This window comes from Calonectris borealis, chromosome 7 (genome assembly GCF_964195595.1).
Source record: "Calonectris borealis chromosome 7, bCalBor7.hap1.2, whole genome shotgun sequence".
Classification (NCBI taxonomy): Eukaryota; Metazoa; Chordata; class Aves; order Procellariiformes; family Procellariidae; genus Calonectris; species Calonectris borealis.
This window is the reverse complement of record NC_134318.1, coordinates 6,803,810-6,825,278: the sequence shown is the minus strand read 5'-3', so window position 1 is coordinate 6,825,278 and position 21,469 is coordinate 6,803,810. Positions and strand designations below refer to the sequence as shown.

General features: G+C 56.9%; 2 protein-coding genes across 2 annotated transcripts in view; one reads left to right on the top strand and one right to left on the bottom strand.

Moving 5' to 3' along the window:
• The window catches only part of CDH23 (cadherin related 23), a 198,617-nt gene that overhangs the window by 27,408 nt on the left and 149,740 nt on the right, over window positions 1–21,469 (bottom strand). The window contains exons 19-28 of the mRNA XM_075155376.1: window positions 18,960–19,032; window positions 18,570–18,686; window positions 17,885–17,997; window positions 15,711–15,818; window positions 14,298–14,487; window positions 12,929–13,074; window positions 12,413–12,632; window positions 11,334–11,486; window positions 10,220–10,333; window positions 8,746–8,894 (exon numbers count right to left, since the gene is read on the bottom strand). Of these exons, the coding sequence (XP_075011477.1) occupies window positions 8,746–8,894; window positions 10,220–10,333; window positions 11,334–11,486; window positions 12,413–12,632; window positions 12,929–13,074; window positions 14,298–14,487; window positions 15,711–15,818; window positions 17,885–17,997; window positions 18,570–18,686; window positions 18,960–19,032 (1,383 nt within the window). The remainder of the gene's footprint in view (window positions 1–8,745; window positions 8,895–10,219; window positions 10,334–11,333; window positions 11,487–12,412; window positions 12,633–12,928; window positions 13,075–14,297; window positions 14,488–15,710; window positions 15,819–17,884; window positions 17,998–18,569; window positions 18,687–18,959; window positions 19,033–21,469) is intronic.
• C7H10orf105 (chromosome 7 C10orf105 homolog) lies at window positions 2,034–9,175 on the top strand. Its single transcript, XM_075154161.1, has 2 exons — window positions 2,034–2,098; window positions 5,899–9,175. Exon 2 carries the CDS (start codon window positions 5,904–5,906, stop codon window positions 6,318–6,320), a length of 417 nt encoding a protein of 138 aa, XP_075010262.1. The 5' UTR covers window positions 2,034–2,098; window positions 5,899–5,903; the 3' UTR covers window positions 6,321–9,175.

The window sequence follows — 21,469 nt, the reverse complement described above, 5'->3', positions numbered from 1 at the left end:
GTGGGAGCACCCCTCAGCCGTGATGCACTGCACGGTCGGCGCACGTACCGAATAAGCCATCCACCCCGGGGAAACCGAAGACACGGGGCCCCTCTGGTGTCGCTGAACAACACTGCAGTGCTTTCCCCGCAAACCCCAGCCGGCAGCCTGCCGGCCCCGGCAGCTGGGAAGCGGGACCCGGCGAGGCACAGCGGGCCCTAGGCTTCTTCCCCGGCTGGCATCGAGCCGCTGCATCTCCCCTCTGCAGAAACCGCTTCCCACAAAGCATCTAAACCACGACCGCAGTGGTGGCTGCTTGCAAATCACCGAGGCGAGGACGTGGGGGATGCCTTAGCCTTTATTCTCCGGCTGCTCCCCGGGAAAGGCATCTTCTGCCACATCTTCTGCCTACAAATATTACCCAGGGGTTTCCTTTCCCAGGCAGGTGGGGGTTTGCGCCCAGACTTGCACTGAAAAGAGGAGGAGTTGCTGCAAAGGACGCACGTGCAGCGAGAACAGTGAGGCCATTTACAGGGGCTCAGCTTTAAAGCCCTGGGCTGGCTTTCACCCACAGCCCCACACAACACTTGCAGGAGTCAGAGATGCTCTTGCAAAATGCGATTTTGAGATGCCTTGAACTGCTCTTGTTCCCTTCCACCAAACCGGCCCATGTCAGCACAAATCTTTGAAAATGCTGACCCTGCGCTTGCAAACTATCTGCATTTCCCACCCGTGTGCCATGCATGCTGCTTTCCTCTGTCCCAGACTGGCTCACGTCTTGCTTACAGCTGGACACAACCCTGTGCCTTGCTCCGTGTTTCACCATGGACCCAGCACCTTCGTTTCACAGCAGAAAGCTCTTCCTCCCACACCAGTTCTTCCACCCTCGGGGCTCCCCGAGGCCATTTCTGGGCAGGAGCTGGGCTGTCTCCTCTCCCATGTGATGGATGGACCCAGCAGGCGAGCGATGCCCAGGCAGACCGGCTGCCTTGGCACGGCGAGACCAGCCTGCCGCACGCACCGGTTCCCTCCCGGGAAAAGCTATGCCATCAGCCAAAACACAGTGCCGGGGCGGCAGCGGTGGGAGGGAAGCCTAAGGGATGGCAGACAAATCTTTGCAGCTTTTTGTGCCGTTCCCTGCCCTGCTGTACTCGGGAAAATGCATTTCAAGGTGAGCAAACGGGAAGCTTTTCAACATGGTAAGCACTGGATGGGAGCAGCAAACAGCACCCTCCAAACACCCCCTTAGCCACCTTTTTCCCAGCTCACCCGATTGCTGCAGGCAGCTCCAGCACATAAACCAGGTGAAATGGGTCAGCCCAGGCATTTGGTTTTTATTAAAAAAGAAGTAGTTTGCATTAAACCAACGCATGTTCCTGCCACTGCCGTGGCACAGCCTCCCGCCGAGAAAAAGCTCGGCTGCTGCTGGTTTGACCCACTGAGCTCCCAGAGGAGATGAGGTACTTTGACAGACTGTCCCAAATTTCGGAAAACAATTTAACTTGAGTGCAACTGGTGGGAGAAAAGCTCTTTCTGCTGCAGGTGCAAAGCACCTTGTGCAGCCGAGTGCCAGTGCCTCCAGCCTGCTTTATCCCCCTGCTAGAGCGAGCGAGCTGCAGGCAGTGCCAGCCTTTTGCAGGCCACCTTTCAAACACCCCCAGCTACTGGAAAGGGGTCAGAAAAGGAGGAGGAAAGCGGGGGAATAAAAGGATGGAAAAAAGCAGGCGGCTTGGCGCAGAGTTGCTGGGAAAAGGGGGAGCAGGCGTGCGGAGGGCAGCCCGCCGCCCTCTCCCCGGAGCGGGGGGCTCAGCCCACGACCGTACCATTCAGCCTTCTCGCAGGGGCAAAGCCCTGGGAAACACGTCCCAGGGGTCTTGACCCCTCGCCCCAGCGGGGCACAGCCCCGGGGCACCGCCGCGCTGGCAAAACCCGGGAGGGGGCTCAGGGGCCCCCTTGGCTTTGCACGCTCGGGCTGTCCCCAGCCCGGCTGCCATCTCTCTCCCACCCTCCCTTGCCCTCCAAAAGGGAGGAGGGGGCTGGCAGCCGGCAGAGCACGGTGGGAGAGGCGGCAAGGCAGGCGTGCGGGAGGCAAAGCCCGGGCTCGGTCGGCCGGTGAGAGGTAGGGAGCCCAAACCCCCGCGGCAAACCCACCGCCAGCCACTCGGGCTAACCCCGAGGGGCGAGCGAGGCAGGCCAGGGACGTGCCACCATCCCCGGCTGCAGCGCTGCTGCCCTTGGCCCTGCAGCCGCCTGGGGCAGGGGCTGCAAACGGGGTGGGGAGGGGAGATGCGAAGTTTGGGGGGGGTTTGAAGTCAGGCATCCCTCCTCCCTTCCCCGTCGTGTTGCTTTGCCTGTCCCGGTGATGGGAGAAGGGGAAACTCCTGCGGATGCAGCGCTGCTGCTTAACAGCCTGGGTGATGGGGTACAGCATGCCATCGCTTTCGGTACCCGACTATTTAGGTTTGCTAAGCTGGGTGTTTGGTACCCTCCAGCATTACCTCCTCCTGCAAGCGAGTGGAAAGACTTAGTGCATTGGGAGAAGCTGGGGAGCTCCAGGAAAGCGTCGCTAAGCAAGACGGGGAGGGGAAAGAGAGCTGCTTTGCATCTGAGCTGTATTACAGGCACAGAAGTGCCTGAAAACAGCCTTTTCTTTGCAGGGGTTTGAGAAAAGGGAGGGAGAGCATATGGAAAAACTCCTGCCAAACTAACCAGCTGCGGCAGGCCAGGCAGGCAGTGCCCGGTGCTGGGCAGAATAATACTCTCTTCTGCTCACGCACAAGAATAACTTCTTCTGCCTTTCCCCCTTCCTCAGGAGCATTTTGCTTTTTGCAATTTCTCTTCTTTCCCTCTGATCCTCGCCTGCCTCATGCCCAGTGCTGGGTCCTGAGCACTCGTGGGGACGTCTCATGTTAGAGCTGATCAGCCAGGGATGACCCCTCTGGGGGGGCATTGCCAGGCTGGGCAAAGCTGTTATTAAGCCAGCCGGACTGCACATCGCGTGGCGTGGTGGGACAGCGATGCTGGGAAGGGACGATGCTGCTAACAGGGATGCAGGCAGCAGCTTGGCCGGTGGGTACAAACTGGTCCATTGCCATGGACCTGCCATTCAGGAAAGGCACCGAGCTCCCACGCCGCGGGAGGGAAGCCCTCGTCCCCGTGCGTGCCATGGCCAGGGCACAGGGAGTGCTGCTCTTACCATGCCCTGACCTTTCTGCTGATAAGATCCCAATTTTGGTTGCTTTTTGCTGAAATTCTGCTAAAACGGCTGTAGCTCTGTCTCAGGGAGGAGGTGAGGGGGAATCCCCTTTGTCCACGTTAATATGTTGAAAACTTATTGGCCCTAAAAACAGTCACGGCTCACATGTACTCTGCAAAGATTTCCCAGATTTTTAGTGGCTCCGTTTCTGGAAGGACTTACTGATCGGGCGAGGGGCAGCCCGGACCTTCCCTGAATCCACAGCTCTGGCAGCTGAGCTGTGCCTGAGGAGAGGACAGATGGGAAGTGAGAGGAGAAGAGAGCTGGAAAAGCCTGGGAAAACATCGGTGTGATCCCTCCTGACGGGTTTCTAGGGGACACAGTCAACTGGCTTTAAAAGAAAAACCCTACAGCCACCACCAACAGAGCAAAAAAAACAGCTCGAAGAAATTACCCACGCCTCCCAGCTCGCTCTTAACGACCAATATAAGGTCACCAAGCCAAACCACGTGCAGTTAGAAATGCCAGAATTAAGGTAGCCGTGGTAACCTCGATTCAGGCTGCCTTTGGTGTGCGCGGTAAGCAGCAGCCCTGCCTGCTGGTTTTCCTGCCCCGGCCCCGGGCAGGGCATCGGAGCAGCCTGCCTCCGGGGCAGGGGGGACCTTGGGATGGCTGCCAGGGGCTGCTCTGCTCCCAGAGCTGGAGGGGAAGGGGCTGAGCCAGGCAAGGAGAGGCTGCATGATAAAGAAACACTTCTGGGGCAAAGAGAGGTGAAAACATCACTTTGGAGCAGGGGAGGAGAGCCCTGGCCCCTGAGCCTTGCAATAGGCACGGGGATTCACCCAAGTTAGGGTTTTCTCAGATGTCGATCCGTTTATGTTTGCGTTTCCCAGTGCTGAGCGCAGACCTGGCTCTGACCCACGGATGCAGCCACGTCTCCCCAGAGCCTCTGAGCTCTCACCAGGCTGATACAGCCCTTGCCCTGAGCTCACCAGCATCACAGCTTTGAATGCCCACACCCACGCGATGCAAAGTATTCCAGAAACAAATCACATCTCCCAAGTGCCTCAAAGCCAGCACCCAACTCTAGTGGAAACCTCTGACCTTATTCCCGCCGTACCTCAGCTCGTTACCTGCAAGGGGATGTGCATGGATCCTGCAGGAGCCATCTGTCCCCTCTGGGACCAGGCAGGGTCCTGGCAAACCAGCGCTGGGAGCTCACCTACGTAAGCATGCACCCGCACGGAGGGTACGGCTGGGGCACGGACAACCCGAGTTCAAGGACTCCTTAACCTCTGAGCGCTCGGCCTTGCAGTTCTCTCAGTGTTTGCTTGAGGTTGTTTCCTCCTGCGTAATTTGGATGGCGAGATGCTTGTCTCTTCTGACGCAGCACCTCGCTTGCCACTGGCCTCATCTCCGCCGGGGCGTCTCATAGTTTCCAATTAGCGATTAAAGACGTTGCTGAAGTGTCCTCTCCCCTTTTTTGAATGTTTTACCAGTGAATGTCTGGCTGCTGCTTACGCAAACCTGCGTGGCTTTGGGATGGTGGCTGCAAGAGCAGACCCAGAGACCCTGGCAGTCCCTGCAGCCCTGCCTTCTCCCCCTTAAGTTGTTAATTTTAAGTTGGCTCAATCCAAATGCACACTTGCCAGGAGATTGCCCAGCCACAGACCAGTCTAACAGCTCTCCATCACTCTTCTAACTCCCACATCTTTGTAGGAAAGTCAGTGTAATGAAGCTTTACCTCCAGCATACAGGCTAGAGCAGGAAGGGCCAAGCCAAGCTGTCGCGTTGCAGAGGGTTGGCACAGCAATATTTCCCCAGTCCTCGTCTCCGAGCTGGGCACAGCCTGTCTGGGACCAGGACCAGGCGCAGGAGGGTGCTCGGGGGCAAAACGATGGGGGCAAACTGCTCTGGGGATGCGAGTTTGGGGGGGATCTGAGCCGGTGGGGAAAGGAGAGGACACTCGCCATCAGGTGCTCGGTAAGAGCTCTTACCGATGAGGCTTTGGGAAGCTGGTTTGCATCACTCTTTCAGATCTAGCTGAGAAACCCGCGACATGTCTGAACCTGAAACCAGGTCAGAAGAACGCCTAACCCAAGTGGATTTTCGGCACAAGCAGGGTGAGGGCGATAGACTTCGCCCCTGCAAAAAGAAAAAGACAACGCTAGTGCAATACTGCAGCTCAACAGGGAATTATCTGGGCGGAGGTTCAACCAATTATCCATTTTCTTTGGGGGAGAGGGAATAATCAAAAAATCCCAGATGACAGTCAATTCAGCAAAACCACTTTTCGGGGGAATAGCAAAGAACCACCCACCCCAGCAGCTTGGGGGGAGGATTTTGGACCTTCTCTAGTGTGCGGTTATACATCGCTCCCAGGAAAGCTTCCTGCGACCTGTGTGCGTGTTGCCTACAGGTGTCGTCACTGGGGCCGTGGTACCGCGTGTACGTGGTACTACCTGTGCTGGATTTCTTTGCCGGACGGTTTTGCACTTCAGTTCAGGGCAGTCCTTTGCAGACATAAATCCTACCTCTGTGCTTTGCCTGCTGGCAAAGCAGGCAGACTCCTGTCACCCTCTGTCACAGAAAACATGGCTGGGAGGAACTTGGACATGAAAGCAAGCCAAAAATCCATCAGGTTGGACAGAGGGTGGCTGTCTGTCCAGCTTCCAGGTGGTAATCACCTGTGTCGCTTCTCTGTGTCATCTTGTGCACTGCAGGGAAGATGAGCACAGAGGATGCTGGCAACGGGACCTCTCCCACCCCACCTTTCCTTGGGCTTCTGGTTTCAACCACCGAGCTGGTCCCACCCATTACCGCATCCCCCGAGAAGGCAGACCCGCTGGCTGTCATCATCGCGCTCGTCTGCATCTTCCTCCTCCTGGCGACCTTCCTCATCTTTGTCACCCTCTGCAAGCCGGCGGCGCCGGACCAGTCCCGCTCCGGGCCCCGCGAGTGCATGCCCCATCACCCGGCGGATACCAGTGAGCCCCAGCTGAGGCTCTGGAAGCGGCTGGGCTCCCTGCGATGCTCCATCAACACCTTCAGGAGGAGTCGGCCGGTGTCCCAGAGCCAGCTCGCCTGCCCCAGGAGCTCCCCCGCCAGGCAGGACTGGGACATCGTGGAGTCCACCAAAATGTGATCCTGCTCTGCGGGAACTAACTCACCCCGCACCGCTATTCTTTCCCAAGCTTTTGGTTCAGGCTCAGTTCCCTCCTCAAGCAGCCCCTGGTATCCTGGGCACCCCGGCAGAGCCCCTTTAAGCAGCTCATTTCCAGGCAGCGGCTTTGCAAGGCGACAGGAGATTTTGCTATTTCAGGTTCCTGAACGCTTTCCAGGTTACTGTTTCCTGGCAGGAAAGGTGGAGGCATCCGAACTACGCCCACACGCAGCTATCACCCGGTAGTCCAAAAAAATATTGCTGCTTAATTTCTTTTGGAAAACATTGTGCAAGTTGCGAGGCACCTGAACAAACAGCCTGGGCGAGGGCAGAGCAACCTGGCTGCCTAACAAATATCACCTTGAAGAGAGGCATCCCGGGGTGAACGTGCTCCACAAAAAGCTGAGATTGCCCCCCTGAGATGTGCTCCTGAGCAGGTGGAGGAAGGCTCGTGCCCCCTGCGTGCTGCCCGGGGTCCCTGTCCCCCCGCTCCCCATGCAATGAGCCGTGGGTTGCTGCGGCTGATGCTTGGAAGGATGCGTGCTACAGCTGTCTGCTGGAAACCTGCTTCAATAAACGAGCAGCGGGAGCAGGTAAACATGTCTATAAATGCATTAAAGAGGTCTTTTGAGGCTCGCAGGCGCTGCCAGCCTGGAAAGCCACCACGCAAGGCTGAGCCGCTCATTTCTGCTGGGAAAGGGTACAACAGCCAGCAGGTAATCTGAAGTGCTTAAAGGACTCAGTAGGAAAAAGAAAAAGTGGTTTAATTCTTCCAGGCCTGCAGCTCACGCTACATTCAGCCATCGAGTTCACCCCTTTGGTGAAGTCTCTGCGCCCGGCGAGGCCCCGCGGCGAGCACCGAACCCCATCCCTCTGGGTTTCACGTGGTTTCTGACCCTCTCGGGGTGCAGGAGGTTTCTGACCCTCTGCGTCAGGACCTCTCTGGTCTGCCTGGGACATTCCCGCTCTCCGCCTGCCCTGGGCTGCCTGGCTTTCCGACCCGCAGCCGTTCAGCTGCTCGCGTGGCTCTAAACGTGCTAAATAAGCTGGGTTAAAATGAGCAGCAAAACGGCTCTGAGCCCCCGGCTGTTTAAAGTCAGGTCGATCCGCTGATCAGGGCTGGATGGGGGCTAACGAGGGCAGCGTCTGCAAAAGGGGATGGGGAAACCTTCCAAAACTTTCTTGTTGCCATAGGGATGTGGGGATGTATTTGAAGGGGGAGACATTCAGTACACATGGTTCACTTTTAAAGGTGTAAATTAAACTAAACCCAGGTGATTGCCCATTTCCAGTTCCCTCCGATTTTGTTCTGCGGAAAACAAACTTCCCCCAGGTAACCCTTCTGCTCTGCCACAGACTGCCAAGGGCATCTCCTTCTTTTGGGAATTGCGCTCTAAGAAAAGGGACTTTGATGTCAGACTCGGGCTTCCTCCATTCACAGTCTTTCAATTCACAAAAACGGCTCAGTTTTGGGAGTCCTCTCCGCCTGCGGAGCCCCCCTGCACGCCTCCAGCCCTGGGTGCAGGGATTACAGGCGGATTCCTGACCCCGGAGACAGGCGCGGTGCTACGGGCATCACATACACCGCGCCGTGGCACAACAGGTGACGAGGAGCCGCAGGGCTCGCGCTTGGGGACCGGCCACCCCGAGCACGGCTCCCAACAAACCTTTGTTGCAAGAGGCAAAAGGCTCCTTTCTTCTCTCCCGGTGACTCACCCTGCCCGCGAGAGCCAGGGACAAAGCTGCCCCTTTCCCCGCGCCGGGAGAGGTATTCAAGGCAGGAGGAGCCTTCCCAGGGCCCTCTGCAAAGAGCCTTTGGTACCCGCTCCAGAAGAGCCCTGGGTTTGAAGGGATGCTGGAAGCCCTCGGAGGCCGAGTGAATGCCCGCATTCATTCGGCGCTCACTGAGCCATTCAGCTCTGCCCACCGCGCCCTCCAAGAGGAACAAAAATGAAAGCAAAGTCCAAACACTTTTCTCCCTCCGTTTTTGCCCCCTCTCAGAGCATCTCTTTGCCTGCACACTTCTCCCTCCCCCTTGAGATCTCTGCTCTCGGTCCCTTCTCTGCTGGGAGGAGGGAGAAAGCGGGGATGCAGCCGGGCAAAGGGGCCTCGCCAGCACAGCGCTTGGGTTTGCTCCTCTCACCCCCTGCAGAAACGGGGTGAATTTCTTATTTTTCCCTTGCGCTTTGCTGTCTTCTCCCCGGTGCTCACAGCCTGGGTTAGCGAAGGAGCAGGGGAGCGTACGAGCAAGAAGACATCTTGCCCTGGCCTGGAGGAACAGACCACCGATGGGGAGAGAAAATATCCTCCCTGGGCTTCCAGCAGCTCACAGCCGCGGTGCCAGGGCCCAGAGAGCAGGGGACCCCCTTCGCCCACCCAGGGGCCCTGGTGGGAGACAGCCACCTGCCTGCACTATGCTGCTGGCAGCCGGGATGTCCTCGGGGACGCTGACTTCGTAGCTGCTCTGAAGGAAGATGGGTCGGTTGTCATTGACGTCCAGGACGGTCACGTACACGGTGGCAGTCCCGGTGCGCCGGTTCCCGGTGGGGCCGTTGTCTGTATGGGAGAGAAAGGCGAGGGGAGGTTCGGTCACCTCCATCTCCTCCTTGCACAAGTGGTGCTCAGCCCTCGGCTGCTGAAAATAACAGGACCAAAATTTCTAAACTAAAAGCCTCTGTCTTTTCTGCAGCTTCCAAATCCCACACTGAACGACGGGGTTTTTTTTCTGCCTATTCTGAAAGAGGAAGGAAAAGCCAAACCGCCCCCAAGCTCTGCCATGGAGCCACTGCCCAGCGAGGCTGGAAACGCAACTGGTCATTAAAGAGGGTTTGCAAGTCCATAGACTAAGAGGGTGATGTATGCTGGAAGGGGCTGCTGGAGGTCAGGGATTTGGGGGCTGAAGATGGGCAGGGGTCTGCACAGCAGCACCCCTGGAGCCAGCCTGCACCTCGGCCGCTGCAGGGAAGCGGTGCGGGTCCGGTCGGCTGCAGCTGGCCCCGATGAAAAGCCAAAGCCCCGATGAGTTTTCTGTAGACCCAGCTCAGCTGACAGCCAAAGAGCACCAGGACCGGTTGATGTTCAGCAGGTAAGGACATGGCAGCGCGGCTCTTGCTTTTCCACAAAGGATAAGGCAATGGGGAGCATAGGCTGTGTTTGGTTTTTCCAACATGCCTGATGCAAGTGGGCACTAAACCCACCCCGCTGGAGCCCGTGGGATCTGGTGACCGGGAAAAGACAGGCAGTCTGATACCTGTCCGAGGGGCAGAACGGACCCTTTACCACCTGGGACCCAGTCCTGCGTGCCCAGCCGGTGCAGCATCCCTGCTGCAGACCCCGTGGCACCTGCAATGCCGTGCCCTCAAGATTTCTAAGCAGGCTTCTCCTTTCAAAAGGGACGTCCAAGTCTTCTGTAAACAGGCACATCATTATAAAGCTCTGGGGATGACGGCCAAGATGCGTTTGGCACGCAGGCCCACTGCCCGTGCCAGGTGGCTCTGGATTAATCGGCAGCCACTGAGCCAAGGGCTGGCATGGCATTAGGGGAACGATGCTGTGGCACTGGCATTTCTGGGTGGAGATCTCCCCCGGACAGCTCAGAGCCTCTCGGGAATGGGGGTCTTGCTTTCCTTGGGGGAAAGGGAAAGCCCTGGAGCTGGATGAGCCCGAGGGGTGAGTTTACTCTCTGCAAAAGTCACGGTGGAACCGGGACATATTAATGCACGTGGCCTGTGAAATGCTAACACCAAACACAGGCTCTGGTTTACAGAGCACCTCAAAGGTTGCTGTCTCTCTGCCACGCTTCCAAGGCAGCTCGGCACCTGCGCAGCCACCCTGCGTGCCCACACGGCAGCGGTCCCACAAGAACAGTGGGAAATCCTTACCGATGGCCTCCAGGATCAGTGTGTACGATGCCACGGTCTCCCTGTCCAGACTCACGACTGTCCTGACCACCCCATCCCTGAAGCCGACACTGAATTTGCCATCCTGGTTCCCACCTGCAGCAAAGGACAAGGACCAGGTTACCAGTTGTCTGGATGCAGGGAGCAGAGCCCACGCCGCAGGGGATGCTGCAGCCTGGGCACGGGGTCAACCCGGCTGTGCAAATCGCAAGCGTGGAAATCCTCCTGCCCTCCTGAAGGGCTGCATTCTACACGGTTTTGAGCAAGGCAAGGGTAGGGCAAGCTCGTATCTCATCCTAGGCAAAGCTGCTCTGCAGCAAAAGCGGGCTGAACACCTTCTCTCCGCCACATCAAACGCCGTGCCTGCCTCACAGCGCAGGCAAGGAGCGATGGTTATAGGAAAAGCTGAATCATACAAATGCCAGATCATTTCCTGAATGCTTCGGAAGCAAACTGGGGTCACTTTGCATGTGGCCTGCGGTACCTGTGGGACAGCACACACCTTTTCTCTTGTGGGGGAAGCCAGAGGGGCCGCGAGATGAAACACAGGGCTGCTATTGTGAGAAAAATGACTCGCCGGTGACACTTCTATTTTTGCCCTCTTCTCGAGGGCCCGCGTGTGCACTTTGCAAGTCAAAGCGTGGCCAGGGGGTTCCCCGGCCTCCCGCTGCAGGTGCTGCAGCTCCGGTGCGAGCCAGGCACTCCCTGCCCACCCAAAACCACCTGCACGCCGGGCCACGAGATGCCCTAAAACTCCAGAGAGGCTTCCAGCCCTAAATGCACGTTACGCGAATGCCACCGCAGCGGTGTTAAGCCCATCCTCACGCTTTTCCTGGCTGCATCCCGACGGTGTGAGAGGCAAGGGATGCTTGGGGGGGCAAGGGCTCACCCCGAGCAGGACAAGGAATAGCAGCGGAGCGGTCAGCAAGGCAGGGAGCCAAGCGGGGCTGTTCGGCAGAGGGCGATACCGTACAAGGTTTGGAGGGGCTGGAAGAGGAAGCGCTGATGTGCAGGACACCCTGGTCATGGTCTGGGGCAGCCTGCTCTTTTCCACAACTAAAGCTCCCCTTTGCAGCGTTTTGCAAGGGGTTCATACCTGTGATGAAGTAGCTGAGCTCGGCGTTCAGCCCAACGTCAGCATCCGTGCAGTTGAGCCGGACCACTTTGAAATCCCGGGCCACGTTTTCGGGCAGCGACACGTTGTAGACGGCTGGGAAGAAGGTGGGGCTCTCGTCGTTCACGTCCAGAACTGAAAGGGGGAGCAGAGCTGAGTGTCCCCCAGGGCTGCCCCTCCTGCAGATGCCCGGCTGACGTCCGCCGGGCTCCCAAAATCACCTGCCTGCGGCTCTGAGCATCCCTGGGAATGCTGTGTGGTGGAGGTGCCTGCAGCCCCCCTGCAAGCACCGGTCCCCGTGGCTGCAGGCTGTATTTGGTTGCCTCCGACACACACAGCTCACCCCCCTCACGCCCAAAGACACCTTAGGTAACTGTGATTAAAGTTACTGTTTGCACCAAACTCATTTCCATCCCCTTTCAGAGGAAAATCTGGGGCTTAAACATAAGCTCAGTATTTCCTGGTGTATGGCAGAGGGCTCTGGAGTTACGGGACCAGAGACTTCTTTTTCTAAACCCAGGCCTGAGGAGAATCCAGGGTCAGTTTATTTCCAGATGATGCTTATCCTCAGCACTAGGCTCGTGCGGAGCCAGTAAATAGAAATGCATTAAATTAAAGACAGGCCACATAAGAAGGGTCCAGCTCTGAAACTGGAATTACATGGGCTGACCAGACACGCAGCTGATGCAAATCACATGCTGAAGCAAAAGGCAAGGCCAAAAGAAAAAGAAACACTGGGGATGAGGGAATGGAGGAAAAATGATACAGAATTTGGGGGCCCTGCCAGAAACACCGTATTTTCCCCATCTCTGCGCTATGCTGACACCACACAGGGCAAGACGCGAAGCCTGCGGGGACGGCAGCGCGATGGGCTGCTCTCCCTATGTGCTGTCGTACGCCAGAACAGACGTAAGGGTCAGGTCATATATCCAGCAGACTCCTCAGTGTGTCGCCTATATAAACCACATCTCCTCGGGTGAGGTGTCCTTGTCACCCATCTATTTGGGACTGGAGAGGGCTCTGCAGCTGGGCAGGGCTTGGAGGGGTCTTGGTGCACCCACCTTTGACGGTCAGGGTGCTGGTGGAGCTCTTGGAGGGCACGCCGGCGTCGTTGGCCACCACCCGCAGGTAGTACTGGGCGATCCTCTCCCTGTCCAGCACGGTGGTGGAGGTGACGAGCCCGCTGGTGCTGTTGATGAGGAAATCCATGCGGGGCATGCCCACCTGCATGCGGTATGTCACCTGCCCGTTCGGACCCTCGTCCAGGTCGATGGCCACTACCTGGCAGGGAGAGCGGAGGGAAGAGGTGAGCGCGGGGGAGCCCGACTGTCTCCTGACTGATGTACAGAAACCCTGAGCATTTCTTTGCCCCCAAGGATGCTGGCTTGAAACAAAGGGGCCTCGAGGCATCCCCCCTGCCGGGAGTGAGCACCTGGGGTGGGATGCCAGAGCCCCTTCTGCATCCCCCAGTTGCATGGCTAGAGGATGGAGAGGCTGTATTGCCAGCCCGCTTTGCAGAAGCGATGGCAGCGGCGGCAGCAGCTCCCAGAGCAGGGCACGCAGCGGGGCACGCTCACCCGGAAGACGGAGGAGCCCGCGGGAAGGCCCTCGGCGATCTCGGCGGCAAAGGGCAGGTTTTGGAAAGTGGGGTCGTTGTCGTTCAGGTCCAGCAGGTTGACGAAAACCGTGGCGCTGCTGGTAGCTCGCAGGGGCGGCCTCCCGCCTGCGGAGGCCAGGAACGGGGTCTCAAGGTTAATGCCTCCAGCCGTTTCCAACCCTTTCCCCCAAAAGAAGTCCTCCCTCCCTGTGCAGACGGTCACGCAGGATGGGGCTGCCCCATCGAGGCGTTAACCTGTCTGTGTTACCGCCTGCGCTGCAGCCCATTGGGCTAATGGCACAGTCCCCCGCCAGGGGAAAACTCTCCCTGGCATGCAAGACAGACCGACAGCCACCCATGCATGCAGCTAAAAAACAATAGCAACACCAATCTGTCCTTATCCCTGTCCTTCTGGCAGGCCGGATGGGACGATGGCCTTAGCACGATGCAGGGGCGATGCAAAAATAGAAAGGGGCAGAGCTAAGGTTATACATGCTTACTGGCTCTTGGAAACCAGCTGGATAATGGAAAATTATCTTCACCTCCCTCTCTCTCTGGTTTTTTTTCCTAAAAGAGTTTCCCTAAGATACTATTTCCAGAGCAAAAGCCATTTCACACTTGATCAGCTCTTTCCCCCCCACCTGCTCAACTGATTTTCCTAGATCCTGATGGAGCCAGCCTCCACGCGTGCAGCCCTGCAAGCCGCGCAGGCTCAGCTCCGCTGAGAAACCCCGACCCGCCCAGAGGAAATCCAGACCCTGCAGAGCAGCCCAGGAACAGGTTCCCCCGTCTGCCTTGACATACCGCATCTCCTCAGCAGCACGCTACGAGCACCCGCGCTGCCCTCGTCTCCCTGCCTGCGCTAAACATTCACGTCTTTGGGCTACAGCCCCTGCCACCTACACGCAGCCCGGGCGTCCTGCAAAACAGACGTTTCACACACCAGGCGCCTTTAGGTTTGTTTTTTAACTGCAAAATGCAAAGAAGGATGTCTTCTGCAACGAGTTTCTGCCTCCCAGGCACATTGTCAGGGCTGCTGCAGAAACCACCGCGCTCACGTTTTGAGGGTTTCTGGTTTGTTTTTCTGGCAGGTTTTAGCCTCCTCTCGTTTTTTTAACCTCCAAAACATCTTTGGAACTTATGTTCAAAACAGGAAAAAGAAGAAACTTCATTGTAAAGGAAAAATCAGGCCGAGAAAAGTGCAGCTCGACATGTGAAAACCATCAGGGAGGGAAAGCGGAGGGAGAGGAGGGCAACGCTCGCACAACCTGAGCCCCAGCGATTCCTAGCTCCAGTGGGACAAGGCAAACCACCGTGGCAAAGAGGAACGGGACCGGAGCGGGGCTTACAGTCGGTGACCGACACCACGATCCTCCGCATGAGCTGGGCCTCCTGGGCGTTGGGGTTCTCCCGGTCCAGCAGGACGCCGGTGGTGCGGATCTTGCCCGTGGTGCTGTTGAGGCTGTAGAATTTGTTGGGGGGTCGGATGCTGTACACCACCGTGCCGTTCTCCCCCAGGTCCGGGTCGACGGCCACCACCTGCCGTGGACAAATAGCAAAAATTAAAGCAGAGCAATGGGAATTAACTGCCACGGTGCGTCCCCATGTAGATTCACCAGTGTCTAATAACGAGGCTGAGCTCCCATGACAGGCTTCCCCATACCAGCAGCAGCAAGAAGTTCTCCTTCCTCCACACGGCTGTATATTTTCATGATACTTGCAGGGATTTTGTACCCTCGAGACCTCTACCGCGGTGTTAAATCTCACCGATATTGGCCTGCAAGCCCGGGAGGTAATGGCATGGCAAAAGAGACACGAGCATGCAGCAGTCAAATGGGCTTTTCTCTTTTTAAATAAAACCAGCTAGAAAACAAGCATCCTTCAGAAAAATAAACTAAACGGGACAAAGAGGCGCACTGAGGACCTTGTGCCGCCACATCGGAAATAATTCACTGGTGGGTTCCCCTCCATGCCAGACATTTTGCACCTTATTGTTCTCCCTGTGACATTTTTAATTACAGGGGACATTTACATTAAAAAAAAAACCAACAACTTCATTACACTCGTAACTTCCCCGGCCCCCGCTGCTTGTCCCGCAGCCGAATTTACATCGTACCGGTGACACAATAATTATTTTCCCAGCAACTAATTGGGATGTCAAAGGCAAGACGACTTCCAGCAGGCGCCGAGCAGCGGGGCTGGTGCCGCACGGAAGAGAGAAAACTGCCGTGCGCTGGCTGGGGCTGCGCTGCCCGACCTTTCCTCCCCCCCAACTCCTTTTCTTTCGTAGCCTTCCCCCTGATATGATTTTGTGGATTCTCTTCGCTTTTCCCTCATTTATTTTCCGTTTCGTGCCCGTCATTTTTCTCCCGGCGTGATGGAGTGTAAGCCTCCCTCTCTCCTTCTCTTTTATTTCACCAGAGGGACTTGAAAGGCTGTAAATCAACGTCTTGCAGAGAGGTCCTTGAAGGAGGTTGCAGGCGAGGCTAAGAAAAGGAGAATTTGGCCAAAACCCACACAGTTTGGGGGAGAAAAAAAAAATCCCCCCCAGAGAGGAGAAACACACGGGACGGGCAGCAGCGAGGAGGCTGAGGAGTAACCTTTTAGGTGGACTTCTGCAAGATGGTGCTTGACTGGAGGTGACACCGGTTAGGAGGTGACACCGGTTCAAGGTAACTCGCTGCTCCAGCCAAGCAGGTGACAACCTCACCGGGTGAAAGGAAGAGGCTTTTAGCGCAACAGCCGCCTTCCCTCGCACGTACCGTGGTGACGTCCGAGTTGGGGGGGGTCATTTCCACCAGGTTGATGAAGTATGGCTCATCCTTCCAGGTGGGATAGTTGTCATTGATGTCCAGCAGCGTGATGTTCACCTGCGAGAGAGCAAACGCTGCATCGGGCAGCATTGGTTCCTGGGGCCAGCACAGCGTGTCCCCTTGGGTGTACAGCGGCACCAGGTACCCGACGCATGTTCACCCTCCGGAGAGAAAACCCGCTAAAAAACAACCTCCTGCATCTTCACAGCCAAGGCTCCTTGGCGTATCTGATCTTGCTTTGGCTCACGTGTACTTATCACCTTGCAGTTAAAACAACCGCAGGGGCGCGAGGTGTGTTTTCAAGCAGCTACTTCACTGGGGGGGGGGATGCAAATCGGTCACGGTGGTGGGGGAGAGGGCGCAGCAGGAGCATGGCAGGAAAGGAAGGAAAAAACTGAGTGACTGGTAAAAAGCAAGATAAAAAACGGAATAAATGAGAAATTGGGAGAGGGTACGGCAACAGGGGGTGGGAGGTGCAAAGGCAAGAGAGCACGGGAGAGGATGGTGCCCTGAAGTGCTACCTATCTTCATTTTCAGTGTGAGAAATGACATCTACGTGACAGTAGCGAGCCTGTGGGATGCATCCTGTTGTCTGTGAGTCTCTCACCTCCCCAGATCACCCGTTTCAATCCAGCCTGTGAGTCTAGAAAGGTGCCTGAGGGACGAGCTGCAGTTCAAGGGAAAGGGGGGCAGAGGAAGGGAAAGGAGCCCCCCGGCGCCTGCCGTCCCCACGCAGGGGGGCTCGGTGGAGCTTCTCCTGGGGTCTTCTGTGCTCCCAAGTAATCGGGTCCTGCCGCCGCACCAGGCTGAGCTGCTGGTGCCACCCCGTGGCAGAAGAGGCGAAGCTGGACACCACAGTCTCCAGGGGTGTGCCCCGGGCACAAGCCAAGGCACGGCGGTGGTCCCTGGGGAAGGTTGGTGACCCACCTCTACTCCGAGCACCCCAGGCACTTGTCCATCACCTGGGGACCTTGCAAAGCCCCTGAATAGGCCTTTATTCCCAGATCAAAAACAGTTATAGGGAACAGCTTTGAGTCCCAGGTGTGTATCCTTGCTAATGACAGCAGACAAACTTAATCAGCCACCCACTTCTCACCGAGTTTTAATATTCTTTAACTTTTTAGGAACCACGATGCTTTTTTTTTTTTTACCTAATTGCAATCTGTGTTGCAAAAACCTTGTTTTGCCTTTCAATAAAGCTATTAGGAGAACATCATCTCATCCGGAGCCCCAAAGGGGAACCCAGCATCCAACAGGCCATGCCGTTGCCCTGGGGGGCTCCATAGGGACCATCCAGTCTGCTACCTGGATCATACACCTCCTGATGGCCCTCAGCAGCAGTCACAATTATTTTAGGGATCTCTCCAGCCCAACCACAATATTTCCCTGCATCGCCCTCTGTTGCATCTCGCCTGCAACCCAACCAAGACTCCCAGGAGCAAGAGCACCCAAATGTTATGAAATGTTCAAACCAACATGATGCCATGAGCAGCGAGAGATGGATCCTTGGCTTTTCACCTCCTGGTATTTCCAAAGACTTCTACAAACCCTTTGCAAACAACGGGTCTCCCTGATGTCTGCGAAGGGCGAGGCACAGCAGTAGGCTTCCATCTGCAGTACAATGGCCTGCACCTCCACCAGAACCTTTTGAGGGGGCCAGGCAGAGCAAACCGGTTGGAAACCCTCGATCCAGGCAGTACGTGAATAGTAGTCATTAGGAACAACTTAGCGTGCCTGCAGGCTCTCCAACTAAGCATTTTCTCAAGAGGCATGAACAAAGGGAGCCGTGCTGCAGGTGGAATAGGTACCCGTTACCGCCTTCGCACGGAGAGCCGGACACGCAAAGCGCTGGAAGGCCAAGTGGCTCCTGGGTGAATGGCTCGCCAGGAAAGGGAGCCCGATTTCAAGGTCTACACAGCCCAGACAGTCATTCAGCAAGGGCTGCGAGCGGCGGTGGGGGCAGCCCAGAGGGCAGACACCGCCGTATGCTCTTCACCCGTTTGCACAGCTAAAATTAAAGACTGCTAGCATGGGGACCTGAAGCATCGGTGCCCTCCCCGCTGCCAGCCCCAGGTGGGCACTGGTGGCTCAAGGAGATGGGACTCGCTCCTTCACACACTCACCATAGCAATGCCTGTCTTCTGGTGGTGGCCCACGCCTCCATCCACCGCCCGGACAATGAGGATGTATTCGGATTTGGCCTCCCGATCCAGCAAAGACGTCGTCGTGATTTCTCCTGCGGAAGGATGAGAGATGATGTATGGCGAATAGGGGCACCGGTGAACAAAAGGGACACTCAAAACCAGAGACAGGATCCTTCACCCATGGGCCCTTTCTTCTGATTTAGTTTCAGATAGACAGACCCTGGAAGGGTCGGCTTGTCAGCGAGCTCCTGCAAACTTTGTGCTGTGTCTTCCCACAGGAGCCCCTGTAACGACTGCCTGCGATCCCTCACGCTCGTTTCTGCCCATAACGAACCGAAAACAATGCCAGCAAGGGAAGGCAGCAGCTCCTTAGCTAACGTAAGCCCTTGCAGCCAAAGCCTTTTCTTAGGTGTCACTCCCACCAGGAGCTGGAGCTTCCACCGACGCCTCTGCCAAAGCTCTCACGGTGACCGAGCAAGGGCTGGTGTCTGAAATCTGGTGAATCCCTTAAATTGCGTGTCTCCTAAGCAGGCTCTTCGGGGAGAGGAGGGAAGCGGGGAGGAGGAATGAGGGTGAAAGAGGAAAAATGATGGGGAAGAAAACCAGGGGAAGTTCAGGAGAGGGAACTGAAAGGAAAAGAGGGAGAGCGCGTACAGAGGCTCACCTGAGCGAGCATTGATCCGAAAATGCGAGGAGCCCTCCAGGGAGTAGATGATTGACTCCTGCCCATACTCCCTGGACCGGTCCATGTCCGTGGCATTGAGAAACAGCACCGTGGCTCCTTGGGGGAGGCAGAAACGAGGGCTGGGATGGGCATTCGCAGCCTGCAGCTGCTCTCCCCAGCTGCCCTGTCCCCCCCCACTGCTCCTGCAGGTCACCCGGCCAAGAGGTCCCCTCGCCTGCACGCACAGTGGGGCCAAACCCCCAGACCCCACGGCTATGAAACTCTGCCAGGTCTCTGGCTTTTACCTCCCCATCACCCACCCCGTTCTGGCTGTAAGACCCCCAGGGCCCTTCCGCTAGCCTGGAGAAGGAGCAGGGGCGTGCTCCGTACCTGCCATAATGTCTTCCATGACGGTTATCACGTAGGAGGGCTTGCTGAACGCGGGGGGGTTGTCGTTTTCATCCTGCAGCAAAGAGAAGGTCGAGAGGCTGGTTGGGAAAAAGGCAAGATGGTCAAGTAGCTGCAGAAATCTGGGACGGGGATGCTCCTGCCCAACCGCATCTCAAGATGTGACCAGCTCAAGCCATCAGCGTGGGGAAGATGGCCTTAGGGGTAAGGCACCGGAGGTCTGAGCACACGGTTTCACTGCGGAGGCAGCTGAGGCTAAAGTAAGCGATTGTCAGTGACTTTGCTGAGCCATACAGTGGGGACAATACCGACTATCATTATCCAGCATCCTGGGCAACACGCAACGGGTCTGAGGAACCGCTGCCGTTTGCAGCCAAGCATCCTCTGAGCTGCTCCTGCCTCCACCGCGAGCCCTGGGAAGCCTCAGACACCGCAGGAAGCACAGCAGCATCGTGCACAGACCCGCTCCTCCCTCTCCGAGTGGCACACGAGCGGCTTAGTGCTCCGGGTCACCCCGTCCATGAGGCCACCATGCAGACCGGACTGGCCAGGGGAGCTGCTGAGCTTTGGCTGCCTTTGTTTAAACAGAAGAATGCTGTGGGTGTTTGCAGAGGGAGCAGCTACAGCATTTTCAGGGGGAAGCTGGTTTGCATGTCAATGCGCTGCCTCCAAGCCTGTCTCTGCCAGCGACTACGGCCGGCCTGGTGAAACCAAGCAGGAGCAATTGCTCAAAACATCCCTCAAAACAGATTTCAGACCAGTTTAAAGCTCCCCCAGGGGGGCTTTAAATGCTGTTTAAACAATGTTAAGAATCTGCCTTAAATGAACCAAACCCAGCCGCCTACGGAGGGAAGGATGGAGCCGCCAGGACATTAAAACACCGTTATGGACATTGCCGCTTCCCTGGGGCTGCTCTGGAGACGTTTTCTACCTGGAGACCGCTGATGGACCTGCAGGCTCAGCTGCTCCTGCTGCCACCGAACTTGATATTTGAGGCAATTTCACGTGCCAGCGATGCCCATCGTACTGCAATTAAATTGCCATCCTCTGCTCTCGTTGCCGGAAGCAGGTGGTCTTTAATCAGCCTTTGCATCACTCAGCTTTCACCGCATCTCCTCCGAGGGTAATGAGGAAATTGCCTGCTGCCTGGGGTGCCCTCCGCATAGTCCCTCCTCCTCCTCGCAGAGCTGGGTCAGGGTCATCTCCCCAGGGCAAACCCAGGAGGTCCGGGCAGGTTAAAGGCAAAGGAAACGGAGAGACTGAACGCGCATCCGTGTGCCGCTTGCAGCCAGACCCGGGTGAGCTGTGCCGCGGTCCGGGCTGGGTGGAAGCAAGCCAGAGCAGACGCCGCACCGTTTTGTTAGCGGTCCTGAGTTCATCGGGCCATGCTCAGCACCGCCACGGCCCGGTGAGCCGGCTGCCGAGGAGGCAGGGGCTCGCTCCTGGCCGGCTCTCCATCTGGCCGGAGCTGGCGTGCACTGCCTGCAGAGCGGTGCGTGGCTTCTCTACTTGAGAAGGACATTTCCCACTTCGGCAACGTGAACTCCAAAGCTTCCCGCTGCAAACCTTCCCGCGTGCCTCCTCTGCACCCGCAGCGATGCCAGACGGGACCCTGGCACGCTCCCTCCGCTCCCGCGGGAGAGGGCATCCAGCTAAACCACCTCGTTCGTGATCCCACCTCGCTGACTTCCACAAAACCAGCTTCCCACGATCCCTCGACCCTCAGCCTCGGAGAGCCATCGTATCATCTTCAGGGATGCTGACACCGGCAGACACTCACGCTCAGCACACAACCCCCTTTTCTCCAGACATACGCACGCTATAAGTCGCTGGCTCATCGCCCCGAACGGGGCGTCAGCGGCAGGGAGCGAGGCAGAAACTTATTAGCGGTGATATTTCCCCGGATCCTGGTGTGGCGTGCGCTATTAGTTCTGATTCGGCGGCTCCCTCTACAAAAGCGTATTGTCCCCTAATGGGAAATCTACAAGGCGAGTTTGACTTCTTTATTAAAAACCAACAACCAAAGGATGAAAAAAAATTACCTCCCTCCACACTCGCTCTCGTTCTGCCTTTTCACGGCTCTTGTTCCTCAAGTGCCGTTGTGAAATGCTTCCTCCTCATTTTCTTCCTATTTTCTGGCTTTTTTTTCTTTTCTTTTTCCAGCTGAGAGAAAATCCCTTTGGTTGAGAGTGGGAAAAGTGACAGCTACTTAAACCCCACCAGTGCACAGGCTCAACCAGGAGGAGATGACCCACTGAAGTGTGGTCTTTAGAAAGAGATGTTTGTGCTGCCTAAAGCACAGCATGGGAAGGATGTATTTAACCACCGCTAACCCCCCCGGCACTGCCTTACTCCCCCTCTCCCCGGCACGGTGAGGGAGCTGGAGGAAAGGCGTGCTGATGAGACTTCATTCACGTCCTACGGCACCACAGACTTCATCTTCTTCGCCTTCCCAGACCGACGCTGCTGCCAGCCCGGCTTAGATCCCATCA